Consider the following 18119-nt stretch of genomic DNA (forward strand, 5'->3'; position numbering starts at 1 on the left):
TAAACTGTAAGCCTCATGCACACGATCGGATTTTCTGCGGACAAATCGTACAACTTTTGTCCGCGCGGGGGGCAGGAACTTGTCAGCCAACAAACACAAAACTCAGTTTTTTCAGCTTTTTCAGCCTCATGCTACATAATCAAGCTCCATTTCATGCTGAATAAACTAAATTATTAATGTATCCTAAATAGAAAACTATTAATGTATCCTAAATAGAAAACTATCTTTAGATAGATTTTTTTTTTACTCCAAAAGCATTTTTATTTAAGTTGATAAAAATCATAAAAATCTATTTAAATGATAAAAAAAAAATGATTTTTAAATAAAAAAAAATCTGATTTTTAAATAATAATAATAAAAAAAAAATCGGATTTATGTCCACCCTGCCTTAGCTATAGGTGTAGGTAATTTACAAAGCTTCTGAGGCCTGACCAAAAATCTCCCAGAGATGGTATCGCCTAATTCTGCCCTGTTGTGGGGATGTTGCTAAGACACCCCCAGCTGTTGCATCTCGCCTCCCCATCACAGGAGCGAGCTCTCAAACCCCCCGCACATGTGTGGTCCACCATCTCCTCCATTGCAGCCTCACTAAGCTCAGAGCTACTGTGAAAGGAGAGAGAGAGTACATGCAAGGGGGTTTGAATCCGCTGGGAGTGTCTTAGCAACAAGGTAGGATGGGATGACGCCAACTCTGGGAATTTTTCAGGCAGGATTTAGGAGGTATGTACATGCAAGGGGGTTTAACTGGTGGATCACACCACCAGTTGCCCCTTATCTGCCTAGGCAGTTTTTTTTTTTTTTTTGGAAAGGTCAACTAAACCTTTAAGATGACTGCATCACCTGTGAGTGCTGATAAGTATTTGTGGAAGAAGGGGTGCAGTATGGCATTTGAGCAGCAACTCCTTTCCGACAATATACCGACTCCAATGTGACCAGAGTCTTCTTCCTTTTTATTTTTTTTCTTATCCCTTTACAAATGAGGAAAATTATAGAGTAAAAATCGACTCCTTTCTTGCCAAAAATCCACAGCAAGTGCGAAAGAATGTCAAACCTTGTTCTGATTTCACATGCAGCATCCCAGAATGTCTCTGGCTCATGCTGATCATTGGATGAAGCTTTGACAGATGTGCTAGTTTTATATAAACCTGCTCCGAAATGTTTACACGATACAACGCCAGACTGATCAACCCGTGCCGCTGTTACAGGTTTGTTCAGTGCAGGACTCTTCCTAAATCAACCTTTTCCATCAGCGCAAGATTATATATATATACACACACACACACACACACACACACACACACACACACACATATATATATATATATATATATATATATATATATATATATATATATATATATATACACATACAGTTGTATTCAAAATTATTCAACCCCCACTGAAATTGATTTTTTTTTGGCCAGTTTGACATTGATTTTGATCATTCAGTCATCCTGCTTACAATTAAATCAAAGAGGCACGTGTAGGTCAGACAAATATAACATAACATTTATAATGAAATAACCACAAATGTCTTTTCTGTGCTCACATCATTATCAGTTTTATTCAACCCCCAAGTGAAATTCAATCTTAGTACTTAGTACAACATTCTTTTCCAGTTATAACAGCTTTTAAACGTGAAGCATAGCTTGACACAAGTGTCTTGCAGCGATCTACGGGTATCTTCGCCCATTCGTCATGGGCAAAAGCCTCCAGTTCAGTCACATTCTTAGGCTTGCGCACTGCAACTGCTTTCTTTAAGTCCCACCAGAGGTTCTCAATCGGATTTAAGTCTGGTGACTGCGATGGCCACTCCAAAATGTTCCAGCCTTTGATCTGCAACCATGCTCTAGTGGACTTGGAGGTATGCTTGGGATCATTGTCCTGTTGAAAGGTCCAACGTCTCCCAAGCCTCAGGTTTGTGACGGACAGCATCACATTGTCATCCAATATCTCCTGGTACTGAAGAGAATTCATGGTACCTTGCAGACGCTGAAGCTTCCCTGTACCTGCAGAAGCAAAACAGCCCCAAAGCATGATTGACCCCCCGCCATGCTTCACAGTAGGCAAGGTGTTCTTTTCATCATAGGCCTTGTTCTTCCTCCTCCAAACATAGCGTTGATCCATGGGCCCAAACAGTTCTAATTTTGTTTCATCAGTCCACAGAACACAATCCCAAAACTTCTGTGGTTTGTCCACATGACTTTTGGCATACTGCAGTCGACTCTTCTTATTCTTTGGAGACAGCAAGGGGGTGTGCCTGGGAGTTCTGGCATGGAGGCCTTCATTACGCAGTGTGCGCCGTATTGTCTGAGCAGAAACTTCAGTACCCACATCTGACAAATCTTTTGTCAGTTCCTCAGCAGTCACAAGGGGACTTTTCTCCACTCTACGCTTCAGGTAGCGCACAGCAGTCAAAGTCAGCATCTTCTTTCTGCCACGACCAGGTACCTTTTTTAACAGTGCCCTTTGCCTTGAATTTGCAAATGATGCTTCCTATGGTGTCTTTTGGTATGTTTAACATCTTCGCAATCTTCTTATAGCCATTGCCCTTCCTGTGAAGAGTAATCACCTCTTCTCTTGTCTTCCTGGACCATTATCTTGACTTCACCATGTTTGTAACCATACCAGTAAATGTCTAGAAGGAGCTGAGTATCACAGTCATTTTAAAGCTGCCTGATTGGTGCTTATTAGGCTTTATTGCTGCTCCCTGACATCCACAGGTGTTTTCAATACCTGATTGAATACACTTCAATGAACCTCTGTTCTTCAGAGTGGTAGTCTTTAAGGGCTCTTTCACACGTCCGTTCAGTTTTTCAGATCAGTTTTTTTTTCATCAGTTGATCCGTTTTTCGTCAGTTTTTCGTCAGTTTTTCGTCAGTTTTTGCATCAGTTTTTGCATCAGTTTTTGCATCAGTTTTCCCATCCGTTTTTTTTTTGGCTTTTTACATAGAAAAACGGATGTTAGCGGAACAGATGATAAACGGATCATCCGTTAACGTCCGTTTTTTGTCCATTCCGTTTTTTAGACGGAAGAAAAATAGGGTTTTCTTCCGTCCAAAAAAACGGAACTGAACGCAGACGGATGCTAACGGACGTTAGCGGATGCTCATCCGCTAACGGACGCTAGCCCATAGGGAAGCATTGCGGTCCGTTAACGGACGTCCAAAAAACGGACGAACGGAACGGACGTGTGAAAGAGCCCTAAGGGGTTGAATAATTGTGTAAATGAAGAATTCACAAAATAAACATTTACTACTGTATTACAAAACCAATTGATGTCATTTTAGTTGCATATGGTTCTTTAAGAAGTCCTCGTAGGATTTCATTCTGAATACAATTACAAATGTACTCTAAATTCCCTAAAACCCTTTACAGCATTGGGGGTTGAATAATTTTGAACACAACTGTATATATATACACATTACAGACCAAAAGTTTGGACACACCTTCTCATTCAAAGAGTTTTCTTTATTTTCATGACTATGAAGGCATGCAAACAATGAAGTAACACATGTGGAATTATACCTCAGACAGGAGGCTCATATCTTATGCATTATCTTTCTTTAATAATGCCCATAGCAGAAATACAGTAAACATTTATTGTAACTTAAAAGAAAAAACTCAAAGAACTACCCTTCCCAGCAGTCCCTGGGCCAGCGTAGCCCCTCCCAGACCGTAATCTATATAAGGGACTGTCTGAGGTAACCTATTCCTCTTTCTTTCTGCTCATGGCAGAGCACACAAGATAAGTATTTCATGTACCTTTATTATTTACAAGATAGGTATTTCATGTACCTTTATTATTTACAGGATAGGTACTTCTTGTATCTTTATTATTTACAAGATAGGTGTTTCATGTACCTTTATTGTTTGACTGTATATATGGTCTCTGATACAGAGTGCCCCGGTGTCGGGTGATTTTGTTCAGTCTTGACTGATATGTTTGAGGTATTGTGGAACATGGAGAGTTTTCCTGGAATTCCTCCCTGATACCGAATGCCCCGGTGTCAGGTATTTTGTCGGAATTGATTGTTCTGTAGTTTTTGGAAGATGTGGAATACTGGGGGTTCTCCCTGCTATCCCCCGTTTCTGCGCTTTATTTCTGTCTGCCTGACACCGGAGCGGTGTCAGGCAGATATGTTTGAGAGGCCACGTTTGTTTGTTTCCAATTCTTTGATTCTTTGCTCGGGTTTTTTCCCTTTCTTTGACGCCGGAGCACTGCGGCGTCCGTGCGGGATCCGCGCTGGTTTTCATTCGCTCCCTCGGCGGGCGCCATGCCTGGGCAACTGTACCCCCCCCCCCTCCCCACGCTCCCCTTCGCGCGCTCAGGTGGGGGGCGGGGTCTCCGCCGCGGCCGCTCCTCTCCTCTCTTTCGGTGCCTCTCTCGGTATCGAGAGCGAGACGGGGGAGAACGGTTCTCATCGACCGTTCCGTCCCTCACAACCTCGGGCCAATAAGAACTCCAGAGGCCGTAGTCTCGCGAGACTTCGCCTCTGGAGTTAGAATCTCGTCAGGCTCCCCTCACACCGCAGGATGTCCTTCCCAGCGGTGTCGTAGCCAGGAACCTGCTGCTTTTCACCATGCTTTCAACCACTAGATGGCAGTACATCTTTTCAGATATATATAAATATATATATTTCATTCCAATGAATCAATATCTAATAAATAAATAAATAAATAATTCAATATATACTCAAATTATATTTCTGGGGAATTTATTCCCTAGAACATATACCTTATTTATCCTAATAAATAAATAATCAATATGTAGATAGATCAATAAATCAATAAATTAAATAAAGAAATTATAGCATGTTTATCTCCGGGGAATTTATTCCCTACAACATACTCCTAATAAATAATGTATTAAATAACTATCTAAGGATTGAATGAATAAATACATTTATTATTAATGATATTATTATTAATATATATTATTACTTATAATATATAACTAAATCCATTATTCAATTTTACAAATAATAAATTATAGATGGATTATACAAATTATATATTCATTATATAAATAAATTATACAAATATGTATAAAAAAATCGTATGAAATTGTACAAAGATTCTACAATTTAATGAATATCATGGCATTGTTCATGCCGGTACCCCGGATAGGGTGGACACAGTCCTAGGAGGCCAAATCTCAACAGTGCTACACAGTTGCCAAAACTGATCGGTAGACCAATCTTTACGACCATGGCGTAGGTTACCCCCGCCTGCACACCATATGCCCGGACCATCCGGCAACGGTCTACCGCCCCTGAGAAGGGCTGGGCGTTCCAAAACGCTGCCACGTTTCTGTGGCCCTTGACTCCCCGACAGGGGAAGTAAATAATATGTCCCAGGCAGTACCCTACCCGGACTGCCGACCCACTGCCCTCCCAGACTCCGACCGACCCCCGAGCCTCGGGGAGATGCACATGCAGAGGCAGCGATCCGTTAGACGGACTAAGCCAGACCCATTCGTGGACTCTTCCAGAGTTGTCCGCGGAATCTGAGGCGGCTAACACCTTGAGTCTGAGGTTGTAGATGATGAGAATGATGATGAGTGTTAGGGCAGTGGGCACATGGCGCTCTATGACCACGCCAACCCTGTTCCCAGGGTGACACTCGATGGATTCTCGTAGAGAGCCATTATAGATCCGGGGGCGATATGCCATCCACACTCCGATGACTGGGCACCTCCGCCCGAGGTGATCCAATATATCACATAATGGACCCGGAGAACGGTCGAAAAACTCACCGAATCATTTTCAGGGCGTAACCCCCTTCCTTTACCATTTATGGCTGTGCACGCTCCCGAGGTGAACCCCATACCCTGGGGGTATCCCACCATACACGGGAAATCCCCCAAGCTGGGAATAGAGAGGTCCTTCGGATCATACAGACCAGGGCCTTGGATCTTTGGGACCTATCACCATCATCCCACACCTTAGTGAGCAGGCCACGCCGCTGAACAGCCGACTGACCTGTCCCAAATCGGGGCTGGGCCCAACGGGCGGTCGCCTCCTGGGATGCGTGGACACTACGGGTCCGACTGGACACCGCCGCTCGAATCTTAACGTGGCTTGTTCCCCAGCTGTCTCACCTAGCCGAATCAGACCCCGGTCCGACCACCGAGGGCAGGCTAGTCGGGATCACGCTGATTAAGATATTCCAAGACGGTAGGGCTCTATTCCATCCCGGATGAGCCCAAACGTCATCAAAGTCTAACACGGTACAGTGCCGGTCTATCAGGATTATAGGACCGGAGATGGACCTAGTCCCTCTTTCCTCGGTCTTCAGACCTGAACACCGCCCTAATGGACAACGAATTGCAGGGCCTCTGGTTCACCCAAACGATAGTGGAGACGGACCCGCTCTCCCCGGGTTTCCCCAACAACGTCTTCCTGGTCAGGAAAGGAGGGCGGTTATCGCCCGGTAGTAACTTGAGAAATCTCTCGTAATTACTGTATACAGTGACGACATTCTGCGACACAAAGGGTGAGGTTGATTATCTACTTGGACGACCTACTCTTAATGGCTCGTACCCCTCGCCTGGCGAACGAACACGCCTCCGGGACAGTTCCCCATAGATCACGGGGAATCTATCCTCTCCCCATCTCAGGAGGTAGAGTTTTAGGGTTCTTGGTGGACACCAACCTAGTGATCCTTCGGCTACCCATGACCACTTGGCCGCCATCTGCACGAGGTCAGTATCGTGCTGGGCTAACGACGGGTATCCTTACGCGGACTGGCTCGCCTGGTCGGCCTGTTTCCGGCGTTAATCCAGGCCATTTGTCCAGCTTCTTTTCACTATCGAGACCTTCAGAGTCTCAGTCCCTACGTCTTTGCCAGGGGCTTCACTGTGCAGACGTCGTCACTCTGGACACGGAAGCCATAATTGAACTACGGTGGTGGCTACGTCAGGTCGACAGACGGCACGGCAGGTCCACCTGCAACTCCACGACGGATTCATCTTGGAATAGGTTGCCAACCACCTCGGTTGGGGTACTTGATGCGGTCCCTTGTCCACAGGAGGGGCGTGGCCCACAGCGGAGTCTCTGCTGCACGTTCACACGTGGAAATCCTGACGACCGTCTTGCCATCAGGACTCTAATGCCACACACGTCCACCTACGGTGTGTTCTTGCGTATGGACACCGTATCCGTGGTCCAGTACGACCTTCGCTTGGGGGATCCTTGACCCAAAATCCTAACGGATCTAGCAAGATCTCTGACATTTCTGCCTGGAACGCGACATCGTTCCAGCTGCGAAATGTACCCCAGGCACTTCCGCTATGGTGTTAGATTGGAATTCTCGTTACCCGCCCAATTCCATCGACTGACTACTGCACCGGTCAGTGTTCCTGGCCCTTGCTCCCTTATGGGATCCTTTCTCTCCTCAGTCTGTACGGGGATCTGCACCCTCTATTCACGACGCACGTCCTACTTCTCTTCGCATGGTTGGGTTTTCGGGGTGTCGGTCACGGACAGCAACCTTTTCTTTTATAACGGGGGTTCCACTTGCCTTGATCTAGGCCTTGGGACTAGATATACTTTTCGATCATCCGGAGGACTCTGGGTTAGTTGGTGATCAACGACAAGTTAAACTCATGAAGGCGTTCGTCTGAGATGACCAACTACCTGTTGGACTCGTTTGAGTCTGGGAGGTCCTATAGCTCCCCTGCGCCTTCCGCGCTGCGAACTCGGACTACCGCTCCCTTGTAGACTTACTACCGGTGGGATAACACCCATGGTGTACCGACTTAGTAAGCGTTAAGTTTCAACGCCCATCACACCCAGGGTATCAACGCTCTTAGGAGGTGATCAGTGGTCCTGACCACGCGCCAGGACTGGGGGGACAATCTCACTCTGTCGGAGGTTATTGTCGTTTGAGCTACTGCCCCCTCGTGTCTGATTCCGTCAGACGCATATCGGGTGTCACGACGTTGGCCATTCCAGGCGTCGGATCCCGCCTCGGAGAGTCGGGGTTTTTCCGTCGTGCGTAGGACAGCGGCGGGACTTCATCGGTTTTTTCTACCCGTTCTTCCCTGCACATCGTACTCCGTTGTCTACGGATTTCTTAGTCCTTCACGGTCCCACTGCGATCTTCGCATCTCTTCCTACTCCTCATTCCTACGCTAAACCTCAGTTTCCGGTTTCCTCAGCTACGCTAGCCAGAGGGGTACGATCAATCATGGAAATGGCAGGGTCTTACGTAACCCTGTTGGGCGCCCACCCCTCCAGAGGAGCGGTGGCTCCTAGGTCATCACCCCGGGCGGCTCCCTATAGGATTTACGGCTAGCGGCGGACTGGTAACCACGATTGCTTTCCGCCAATTCTGCTTGGATCGGAGGAACACATATCTATATCAATTTTGTAGTTGTTTCATTTGTTATCATCTATATATGCATTGTTATAGCTTTGAACTTGCATAAGATATGAGCCTCCTGTCTGAGGTATAATTCGAGATTTTCCTAGCTTGTGACGGAAAATATTGATTATATGAAGACAGGAGGCGAGTATCTTCCCTCCCGACCCAACCCTGTCACGAGGTTGTCTCTCTCTCGTTCTAGACTGTTGAACCACACACCCTGCAAGTCGGAGGCGGGTACGCCCCGGGAGTTCGTTTTCACTAACCCCGTCGGGATTGCTGTTCCGTTTCGATCCATGGGTTTAGTTCACTGCAGATGGAGGCTCCTACTACGTTCCAGATCCGGAGTCGGGATGCCGTTGACTGAATCCGTTGGTCCATGTTCCTGAAGACGACTGACCGGTCGGCTCCGAATGGTTTTGGTTTTCCTATAGTCCCCGTTGGGATGAAGTTGGTCCGGATGAAGTTGGTCCGTGTTGGCCTTGTCCTTTAGTTTCCTCCAGATTCAGATGTTGTGTTCCGGTCGGAAGGTTCCCGGCAGCCGCGGAGATGTCTAATTGGACTTTCGGTTCCTGTTTACACTAATTCGCATGAAGAAAGAGGAATAGGTTACCTCAGACAGTCCCTTATATAGATTACGGTCTGGGAGGGGCTACGCTGGCCCAGGGACTGCTGGGAAGGGTAGTTCTTTGAGTTTTTTCTTTTAAGTTACAATAAATGTTTACTGTATTTCTGCTATGGGCATTATTAAAGAAAGATAATGCATAAGATACTCGCCTCCTGTCTTCATATAATCAATATTTTCCGTCACAAGCTAGGAAAATCTCGAATTATACATAACAAAAAAGTGTGAAACAACTGAAAATATATTTCATATTCTAGGTTCTTCCACCTTTTGCAGCAGACACATCTCTAGAACTGGTAAGAGGAGACTGTGTGAATCAGGCCTTCATGGTAGAATATCTGCTAGTAAACCACTGCTAAAGAAAGGCAACAAGCAGAAGAGACTTGTTTGGGATAAAGAACACAAGGAATGGACATTAGACCAGTGGAAATCTGTGCTTTGGTCTGATGAGTCCAAACTTGAGATCTTTGGTTCCAACCCCCGTGTCTTTGTGCGACGCAGAAAAGGTGAACGGATGGACTCTACATGCCTGGTTCACACTGTGAAGCATGGAGGAGGAGGTGTGATGGTGTGGGGGTGCTTTGCTGGTGACACTGTTGGGGATTTCATCAAAATTGAAGGCATACTGAACCAGCATGGCTACCACAGCATCTTGCAGTGGCATGCTATTCCATCCGGTTTGCGTTTAGTTGGACCATCATTTATTTTTCAACAGGACAATGACCCCAAACACACCTCCAGGCTGTGTAAGGGCTATCTGACCAAGAAGGAGAGTGATGGGGTGTCAGTGTTTACGAGACTAAAACATTTTTTTTTTGCTAGAAAATTACTTAAAACCCCCAAACATTATATATTTTTTTCTAACACCCTAGAGAATAAAATGGCAGTCATTGCAATACTTTTTGTCACACCGTATTTGCGCAGCGGTCTTACAAGCGCACTTTTTTTGGAAAAAAATCACTTTTTTAAATTAAAAAATAAGACAACAATAAATTTGGCCCAATTTTATATATTGTGAAAGATAATGTTACGCCAAGTAAAATGATACCCAACATGTCACGCTTACAAATTGCGCCCGCTCGTGGCATGGCGTCAAACTTTTACCCATAAAAATCTCGATGGGTGACGTTTAAAAAATTCTACAGGTTGCATTTTTTGAGTTACAGAGTAGCTCTAGGGCTAGAATTATTGCTCTCGCTCTAATGATCGCGGCGATACCTCACTTGTGTGGTTTGAACACCGTTTTCATATGCGGGCACTACTTGCGTATACGTTCGCTTCTACGCGCGAGCTCGTCGGGACGGGGCGCTTTAAAAAAAATTTGGGGGGGTTTTCGCATTTATTTTTATTTATTTTACAATTTTTAACACTGAAATAAAAAAATTAAAAAAATGATCACTTTTATTCCTATTACAAGGAATGTAAACATCCCTTGTAATAGAAAAAAGCATGACAGGTCCTCCTTAAATATGAGATCTGGGGTCAAAAAGACCTCAGATCTCATATTTAGGCTTAAATGCAAAAAAAAAAAAAAAAATTTGGAAATGTCATTTTTTCAAATGACAAAAAAAAAAAATGTTGCTTTAAGACGCTGGGCGGGACTGACGTTTTGACGTCACTTCCACCCAGCAGAGCTATGGGGACGGGCGAAGGAGATTTTTCCTTCAGTCTCGTCACCAGCCGAACGGTCCCGATCTCCTCCGCCGCTACCGACGGCTACGGTAAGCGGCGGAGGGCGCGGGAGGGGGGGGCCCTCTCCCGCCACCGATAACGGCGATCTCGCGGAGACCGCCGTTATCGTGTACCGGACCGCCCACTGAAGAGATGAATATCTCGATTGTGGCAGCAGCTGCTGCCGTTACCGAGATATTCATCTTTAAAGTGATGACGTATAACGATGGTGGGCGGTCGGCAAGTAGTTAAAGCTCATCAAGAGAATGCCAAGAGTGTGCCAAGCAGTAATCAAAGCAAAAGGTGGCTACTTTGAAGAACCTAGAATATGAAATATATTTTCAGTTGTTTCACACTTTTTTGTTATGTATAATTCCACATGTGTTCATTCATAGTTTTGATGCCTTCAGTGTGAATCTACAATTTTCATAGTCATGAAAATAAAGAAAACTCTTTGAATGAGAAGGTGTGTCCAAACTTTTGGTCTGTACTGTGTATATGTATGTATATAAACAAAAAGATTTGTCTTTCTGGGGTTCTTGAAAATATCGGAGACCATTCAAACTGTTACATTGTGGCAATATGGTGACATTTAATTTAAATGACCGGCACCCTGCAATGGACAGATGTGAACCATATGTGCGCTGTAAAGAATGTTGCATGTAAACGCACGTGTGGTAATGCACCACATCCTATCAAAATAAAATGGCCCTCAATGGTTTTTCTAAAAATATATACAGAATTATCCAAACATTCTTTATAAATAACTTTTTTTTTTTTTTACTTGTTTAACCACTTGGGTGCCAGCCTGTAATACCACTTCATTACCAGATGATTCCTGTGTCACTGATCTAGAATTTATCTTTAGCTGCTGATCATTTATTCAGTCCCCCATTCACAATTACACGTTCTCTCTCCTTACGTTGTTGTAAGGGGAAGTTAAAGTGGAGTTCCACCCATAAATATAACATTACATCAGTAGTTTTAAAAAAATGTCATTAGTCCTTTACGAAATATATATATATTTTTTTAGATGCCTTCAAAGTGTTGTTGCTAGGCAGAATAGTTAATCTTCCCACTTCCTGCACCTAGGTGCTTAATGCTTCCTAACCTACACCGCACAGACTCCTGGGATTGTAGTGGGTGTAACTTTCCAGGAGTCTGTGCACTCCCCAGTCTCAAAGAATCATGTGACTTGGACAGCACAGGTGCTGAAACCTGATCTGACACTGCTTGTGCAGCACTGAGCATGTGCGAGATCTGCCAGGCTGAAATCCAGGAAGTCATACAGTCTGGCTTCATGATGCCCAAACTTAAGTTGGCCCCAGTCAATTTCTATTTTATAAAGTGTCTAAATGCTGTAACAACCTAACAAAACGGACCTTAGTTTACAGACTAACTTTACTAGAATACATTAAGCTTGTGTATTACAAGGGTATTTATATTTAAAAAGTGAAATTGTGGCCGGAACTCCGCTTTAAGAGATCAGCACTGTAAACCGTACCATGTGATCAATGTGGTGACAATCAGTACAGTGGAACCTTGGATTACAAGCATAATCCGTTCCAGGAGAATGCTTGTAATCCAAAGCACTTGCATATCAAAGCAAGTTTCCCCATAGAAGTCAATGGAAATGAAGATAATTAGTTCCGCATTGACTTCTATGGCATGCAATACCGTATGTGACCAGAGAAAGGGGGGTGCCAAAGAGCCTATGAAACACAAGGTGACACAATCGGAACGGTTCAGAGCCGTTCGGAAACTCTTGGAATCACTCGGAAATACTTATTCCCGAAACGTCACAGAACCGTTACAAGTGTTACCGGCACCCCCGGTCAAATAGTATACTGCACACCCCATTAGCTTGAATTCTGCAAATTTTACGAGAAAACACTCACAAGTCAGGATTAAAAAAAAAAAACAGTTGCTCGTCTTTCAAAATGCTTGTTTACTGCGTTACTCGTAAACTAAGGTTCCACTGAACATCTAATGTCTTGACGAATGTCTTTTGAATCTAGTTCAAAATGTTATTTGCTTATACCAATCATGAAATGAAAGCAAGTTCCCAAACAAAATTATCATTCACTGTTAGGCTACATTCACGCTGGTGATTTTCGGTCGGTGCGAACAGTAGCGGCAAGAATCAGAGATTCATGCTGTGGCTCTCATTGGCTAGGTGTGTCTGCCAGCCCAACCCACGATGACAGGTCACTGTGTGCGGACAGTATCGAATAGCTGTGACTGCCAGCGATCTGTCATTATGGTGAAGGAAAAGATAGGAATGGTGCGCTTATTCAATAATGTGCTATAAAGTAATATACCCAAAGAAAAAATATGATGAGTATCCAAACATGTGAATAAAGTCCAACTAAAGCCCAATGTTAGGAGTCAGTTCATATAAAGGCAAAAATCTCATAGGGATAACTTGATAGAAGAAAAAAATGATAAAACATCTATCCAAACATCGACTGTTAAATTTATGAATTGGTCGCTCACCTCCAATAATGACCCAAGGGTCAAACAAGGTTCATCAGATAGTCGGATAAGGAATCCTGCTGATGGATCTGTAAAGGCATCTAGGTTCCAGGTGAAGACGAAGAACTACGTCCAAAACTTGGCATCAAAACATCTTGGGTAATTCCACATATAGAGGAAACGGCTCGCTCCAAGGAATTTCACTTCTTGTATAAATGGCACTCAAAGGAAACAAAGAACAGCCATAGTGCAACATTACCAAATGAAAAGTAAATTTATTTCGTAAAAAAACTGCTTACATCAAGTATGGTTAAAAAAACAATGGGAGTAGTGACACACAGGCCTCCTCATCGTACTTCTGTTAAAACACCACCAGAACTAACGTCACAAGGCTCTACCCGATGCGTTGCGTCACTGGTCACGTGACTTCCTCAGGGATAGGAGCTGTAACAGGAGTCACTTTTGGGCACAGATTGAGCCAGGAAATAAGGGACATATGTTGGATTGTTTTAGCATGGACAGTAATCCACAATATATTCCTTAAAGTCTGCAAAGAACTAATTACAAGTTGTTGGCTTATTCTGACCCTACCGGTCAATAGTGACTCTGTGTAACATAGGCTGTTGAGATGCTAATTGAGTCTGTACTGGGGTGAGGTGGATTTGAGCTTGGTAGACAGCCTGGCTCCTAGATCTCTCATTATGTATGCTAATACTGTTTTATGTGTGGAATGTACTTGTCAACTGTAGTAATTATGTCAGATCGGGGCCAAAACGTCTCACATAGAAATGTGTAGTATGCAGGTGAATCACTTATTGTCGGAGACGGAATGTCTGGTGGAATATTAGCTCAACTGGATGTCATTGTCTAAAAGAAGGTGTATTGGAGCCCATTGAGTGATGTTGGGGGTGGAGAGCTTGATTGTCCTGTGATTACTGAAACATGCCTTGTAACTATATAAACCTGAGAGCTAACCATTAAAGCGTTCATTCATTTGACTCAGAAAGAACAGAGCTTGTCTTGTCTTAATTCTGGGGGAATTCTTATGGAATGGATTGGGTCTTCTGGATGGTTGGGGTGTCGGAAGCTGTCTTGGGTTGATGGAATGGGAGATCGCGAACGGTGTTAACCCCTGACCGTTACAGGAGCCAAGTGACAAGCGCTGGGTATTTGTACCCCTTCTAACCAATGGGTTGGCCTTAGTGAGAGGAGAGGTTCATCATCTGTGTCCAATGTAGTTAATTGGCCAATAAGAAAAAACATCCATCGTGGCCATAAAGACTGCCTAGCAACCAAAAGGTGATAGGTTGCACACAATAAAATATATACAACACTAAATGGTGGACAAACATGGAAACATTTTAGACATTCAATATGCAAATTAATACACACTTATACCACATGTCATTATGGTGGGCGGGGCTGACTGCCGCACCTAGCCAGTGAGAGCCACAGCAAGACTCTGATTCCTGTGGCTACTATTCGCTCTGCCCTAATCGCCAGTGTGAATGTAGCCTTTAAAGTTTGGAAAAACATTTTCTATCCTGTTAATTCGAATTTTTCTCGTCACTGCAATCGGCAACAAACATTGATTTAACCTCCTCTAGCTATTTGAAAATCAAGCAAATGTTAGTTCAATATTAAGAAAAGTTATTCGTTTTCATAGTAGTTCATACAATTAATATTTATACTATAGAACAGTTCATTGTAAGTTTTTAAGTCCACTGCTTAGAAAAGAAACACTTTGACAGCAGTTGAACTACAGCAAGATAAGATAGCATTCCTTTTAAAGGGGTTGTAAAGGTAAAAAAAAATGTTTTCCTAAATAGCTTCCTTTACCATAGTGCAGTCTACAGTAATGCAAGGCTTTCTCCCTGGTGTGGAGTGTCGTGCTCGCCCCCTCCCTTGGACTACAGGAGAGTCAGGACGCTCTCTACGTTGCAGATAGAGAAAGGAGCTGTGTGTTAGTGGGCGTCCTTGCTCTCCTTTAGTCCAAGGGAGGGGGCAAGCACAACACTCCACACCAGGGAGAAACCCTTTCATTACTGTGCAGAGTTAGACAGAAGAACAGGAAGTGAGGATTTCTCAGAAGAAATAAGGACATTTAAAACCAAAATGGAAGGATGAGGTAAGTGAAGGAGGACTGTACTAAGGTAAAGGAAGCTATTTAGGGAAAACAAATTGTACCTTTACAACCCCTTTAAGGTGTCAAGAATAAGTAAAATAAACTAGGAAGGGTGATTTGGCCACCTCCCTAATTGGACGTCTTGTATATACCACCCCCCTTTTTTCTTCTCACTTAGACACCTCCCTCCTAATTTGTTTGATAAGATGGCATCACTAGCCAACGCGTTATTATATTATTTAGTTTACAACTTTTATGTAGATTGCTGACATATGTTGTGATGAAATTTCTACATTTAGCGGTTAGCCAATCTGCGGCTCTCCCGTCAGAGGGGGGGGGTCTGTGCTGATAATCAGCACATTGATTATCAGCACAGCCCCCATCAAATGTACCCATCAGCTGCCAATCGGTGTACAGTAGCTACCAGTCAGTGCCCCATCATAACTTCTTGTCAGTGCCCAATAAAGTGCCAATCAGCACCCACCATAGTGCCAATAAGTTTCCATTACAGTGCCAATCAGTGCCCAGCATTAACACCTGTCATTACCTGCCCGATCAGTGCTGCCCATCAGTGCCATCTATTAGTGTTCATCAATGCCACCTATCGGTGCCCATCAATTCTACATATCACTGCCTTCTCATCAGTGCCGGTCGGGAGAAAACAACATTTAATAACCGAAACGAAAAAAAAAATTGTTTTTTTTTGTCTAAAATTTCGCTAATTTTTAGTTTGTTTAACAAAAAATAAAAACCCCAATGGTGATCAAATACCACCAAAAGAAAGCTCTATTTGTGGAAACAAAATGATAAAAATTTAGTTAGTGTTGCTTGTCATTCAAAGTGTGACAGCACTGAAAGCTCAAAAATGTCCTGGGCAGGAAGGGGCGAAAGTGCCCGGTATTGAAGTGGTTAAAGCTCAACCCAAAAAAAATACCCCTTGCGACGGGGCTGTGCCTACACTGCAAGGATTAATTGAATTAAAAGAAAATCAACTTACCCGATCCTCCACTTCTCCCCGCAGCTTGTGCACCCCTGTGCTCTAGCGCAGTGTTTCTCAACTCCAGTCCTCAAGGCGCCCCAACAGGTCATGTTTTTAGGATTTCCCTCAGATGAAACGGGTCTGGTAATTACTAAAGCAGTGAAACTGATCAAATCACCTGTGCAAAATAATGGAAAACCTGAAAACATGACCTGTTGGTGCGCCTTAAGGACTGGAGTTGAGAAACGCTGCTCTAGCGGTCTGGGGTCCTTACATCATCAAGACTAGATCTGGATGTGAGGACTCCAAGTGAAATCCATCAATCACGGGGGAGCGCTGCCTGTCGGAGGAGTGGAGGATCAGGTAAGTAAAACTATTACTATGGAAAATAGCAAAGGACGGATGGACGGCCGCACACCAAAGAACTCTTTATTGAAGGAACATAAGCAAACACCACAAATACACAGCAGAAATCAAAAACAGCCTTTCTTGTGAAAAAAATAAATCAAAAACAGCTGCCGCGTTTCACACTTAGTGCTTATTCATGGCCATGAATAAGCACTAACTAAGTGTGAAACGCGTCGGATGTTTTTGATTTCTGCTGTGTATTTGCGGTGTTTGCTCATGTTCCTTTAATAAAGACAACTCAAGAGTTCTTTGGTGTGCGGCCGTCCATCCGTCCTTTGCTATTTTCCATTGCCAGCACCCACATCCACCTGGACTTATCCACAATTGCACTTGGGATTTCCCTGGAGCGGTGAACCCCACCTCGCTCAGTTCTTTGGATTCTTAAAACTATTACTATCCTCTCGCCTGGACAAAATCCTTGCAATGAGGACACAGGGATGATCTTTTTTTTTGCACAGTTATTCCTATGCTTATGAATGTTTGCATTGGCAGTCTTTACCAATACATAGCAATGTTTATCAGCCAGAGCACTAAGTTTGATTTGTTGGTTTCAGAATCCTCGATGAACCTGGATGACTTCATCAGTATGGACCCTGCCGTGGGCTATGGCAAAGTGTATACACTGGAGGAGTTCACAGAGTGCTTCGGCACCCCCGTATGATGTGTTGGGTCTGCTCATCATTCAGGAGGACAATGCAGGGAGACCAGATATTCAGAACAAGTTTCCACTCTGCATAATTCATTCTGTCCATTGTCCGTGTTCCGCTTCTCGGCTTTACCCAGCTCTCCGGTGCACAGGAGCCTCGTACAACCTGCTGGAGGACGCACACCGCTACATAAGACTATTTAAGGAACCACTTTTATTATTTTTTTAGTCACCAGCAGGACTTTCTCAATTTTAAGAGGGGAAAAATGATTGTCAATATTAAGGATCTTCATATAAGCCTGTAATAAAATATACCATGCTTTAATTTAAAGTGGTTGTAAAGGGTATTTTTTTTTAATTATTATTAAAATAATAATATACCGTATATACTCGAGTATAAGTCGAGGGGGGGAAATGCAGCAAATGTAAGCGGAAAAGAGGGTCAACAATGCCCATTTGCACGCCTCACTGTGCCCAACCTCACTGTGCCCACTGCCACTTTACTGTGCCTATTGCCACCTCACCGTGTCCATTGCAGCCTTTCTGTGCCTGAGTCATTGTACCTGAAATTCTTCTAAGGCCCTGTACACACGAGGAGACATGTCCGATGAAAACGGTCCGCGGACCGTTTTCATCGGACATGTCTCCTGGGAGCTTTTGGTCTGATGTGTGTACACACCATCAGACCAAAATCCCCGCGGACAGAGAACGCGGTGACGTAGAAGACACCGACGTTCTCAAACACGGAAGTGCAATGCTTCCACGCATGCATCGAATCAATTCGACGCATGCGCGGGATTTCGGGACGCTGGTTACACGT

At 44.0% G+C, this 18119-nt stretch overlaps 1 protein-coding gene across 3 annotated transcripts in view; it reads left to right on the forward strand.

The window, feature by feature from the left end:
* NTAQ1 (N-terminal glutamine amidase 1) overlaps window positions 1–17630 on the forward strand; it is a 42485-nt gene extending 24855 nt beyond the window's left edge. For all 3 annotated transcript variants that reach the window (XM_040354926.1, XM_040354925.1, XM_040354924.1), the window contains exon 6: window positions 17208–17630. In XM_040354926.1, coding sequence (XP_040210860.1) covers window positions 17208–17314 — 107 coding nt within the window. In that variant the 3' untranslated portion in view covers window positions 17315–17630. The remainder of the gene's footprint in view (window positions 1–17207) is intronic.
* The last annotated feature ends 489 nt before the right edge of the window (window positions 17631–18119 follow it).

The sequence above is a fragment of the Rana temporaria genome, chromosome 5, assembly GCF_905171775.1.
Source record: "Rana temporaria chromosome 5, aRanTem1.1, whole genome shotgun sequence".
Taxonomy (NCBI): Eukaryota; Metazoa; Chordata; class Amphibia; order Anura; family Ranidae; genus Rana; species Rana temporaria.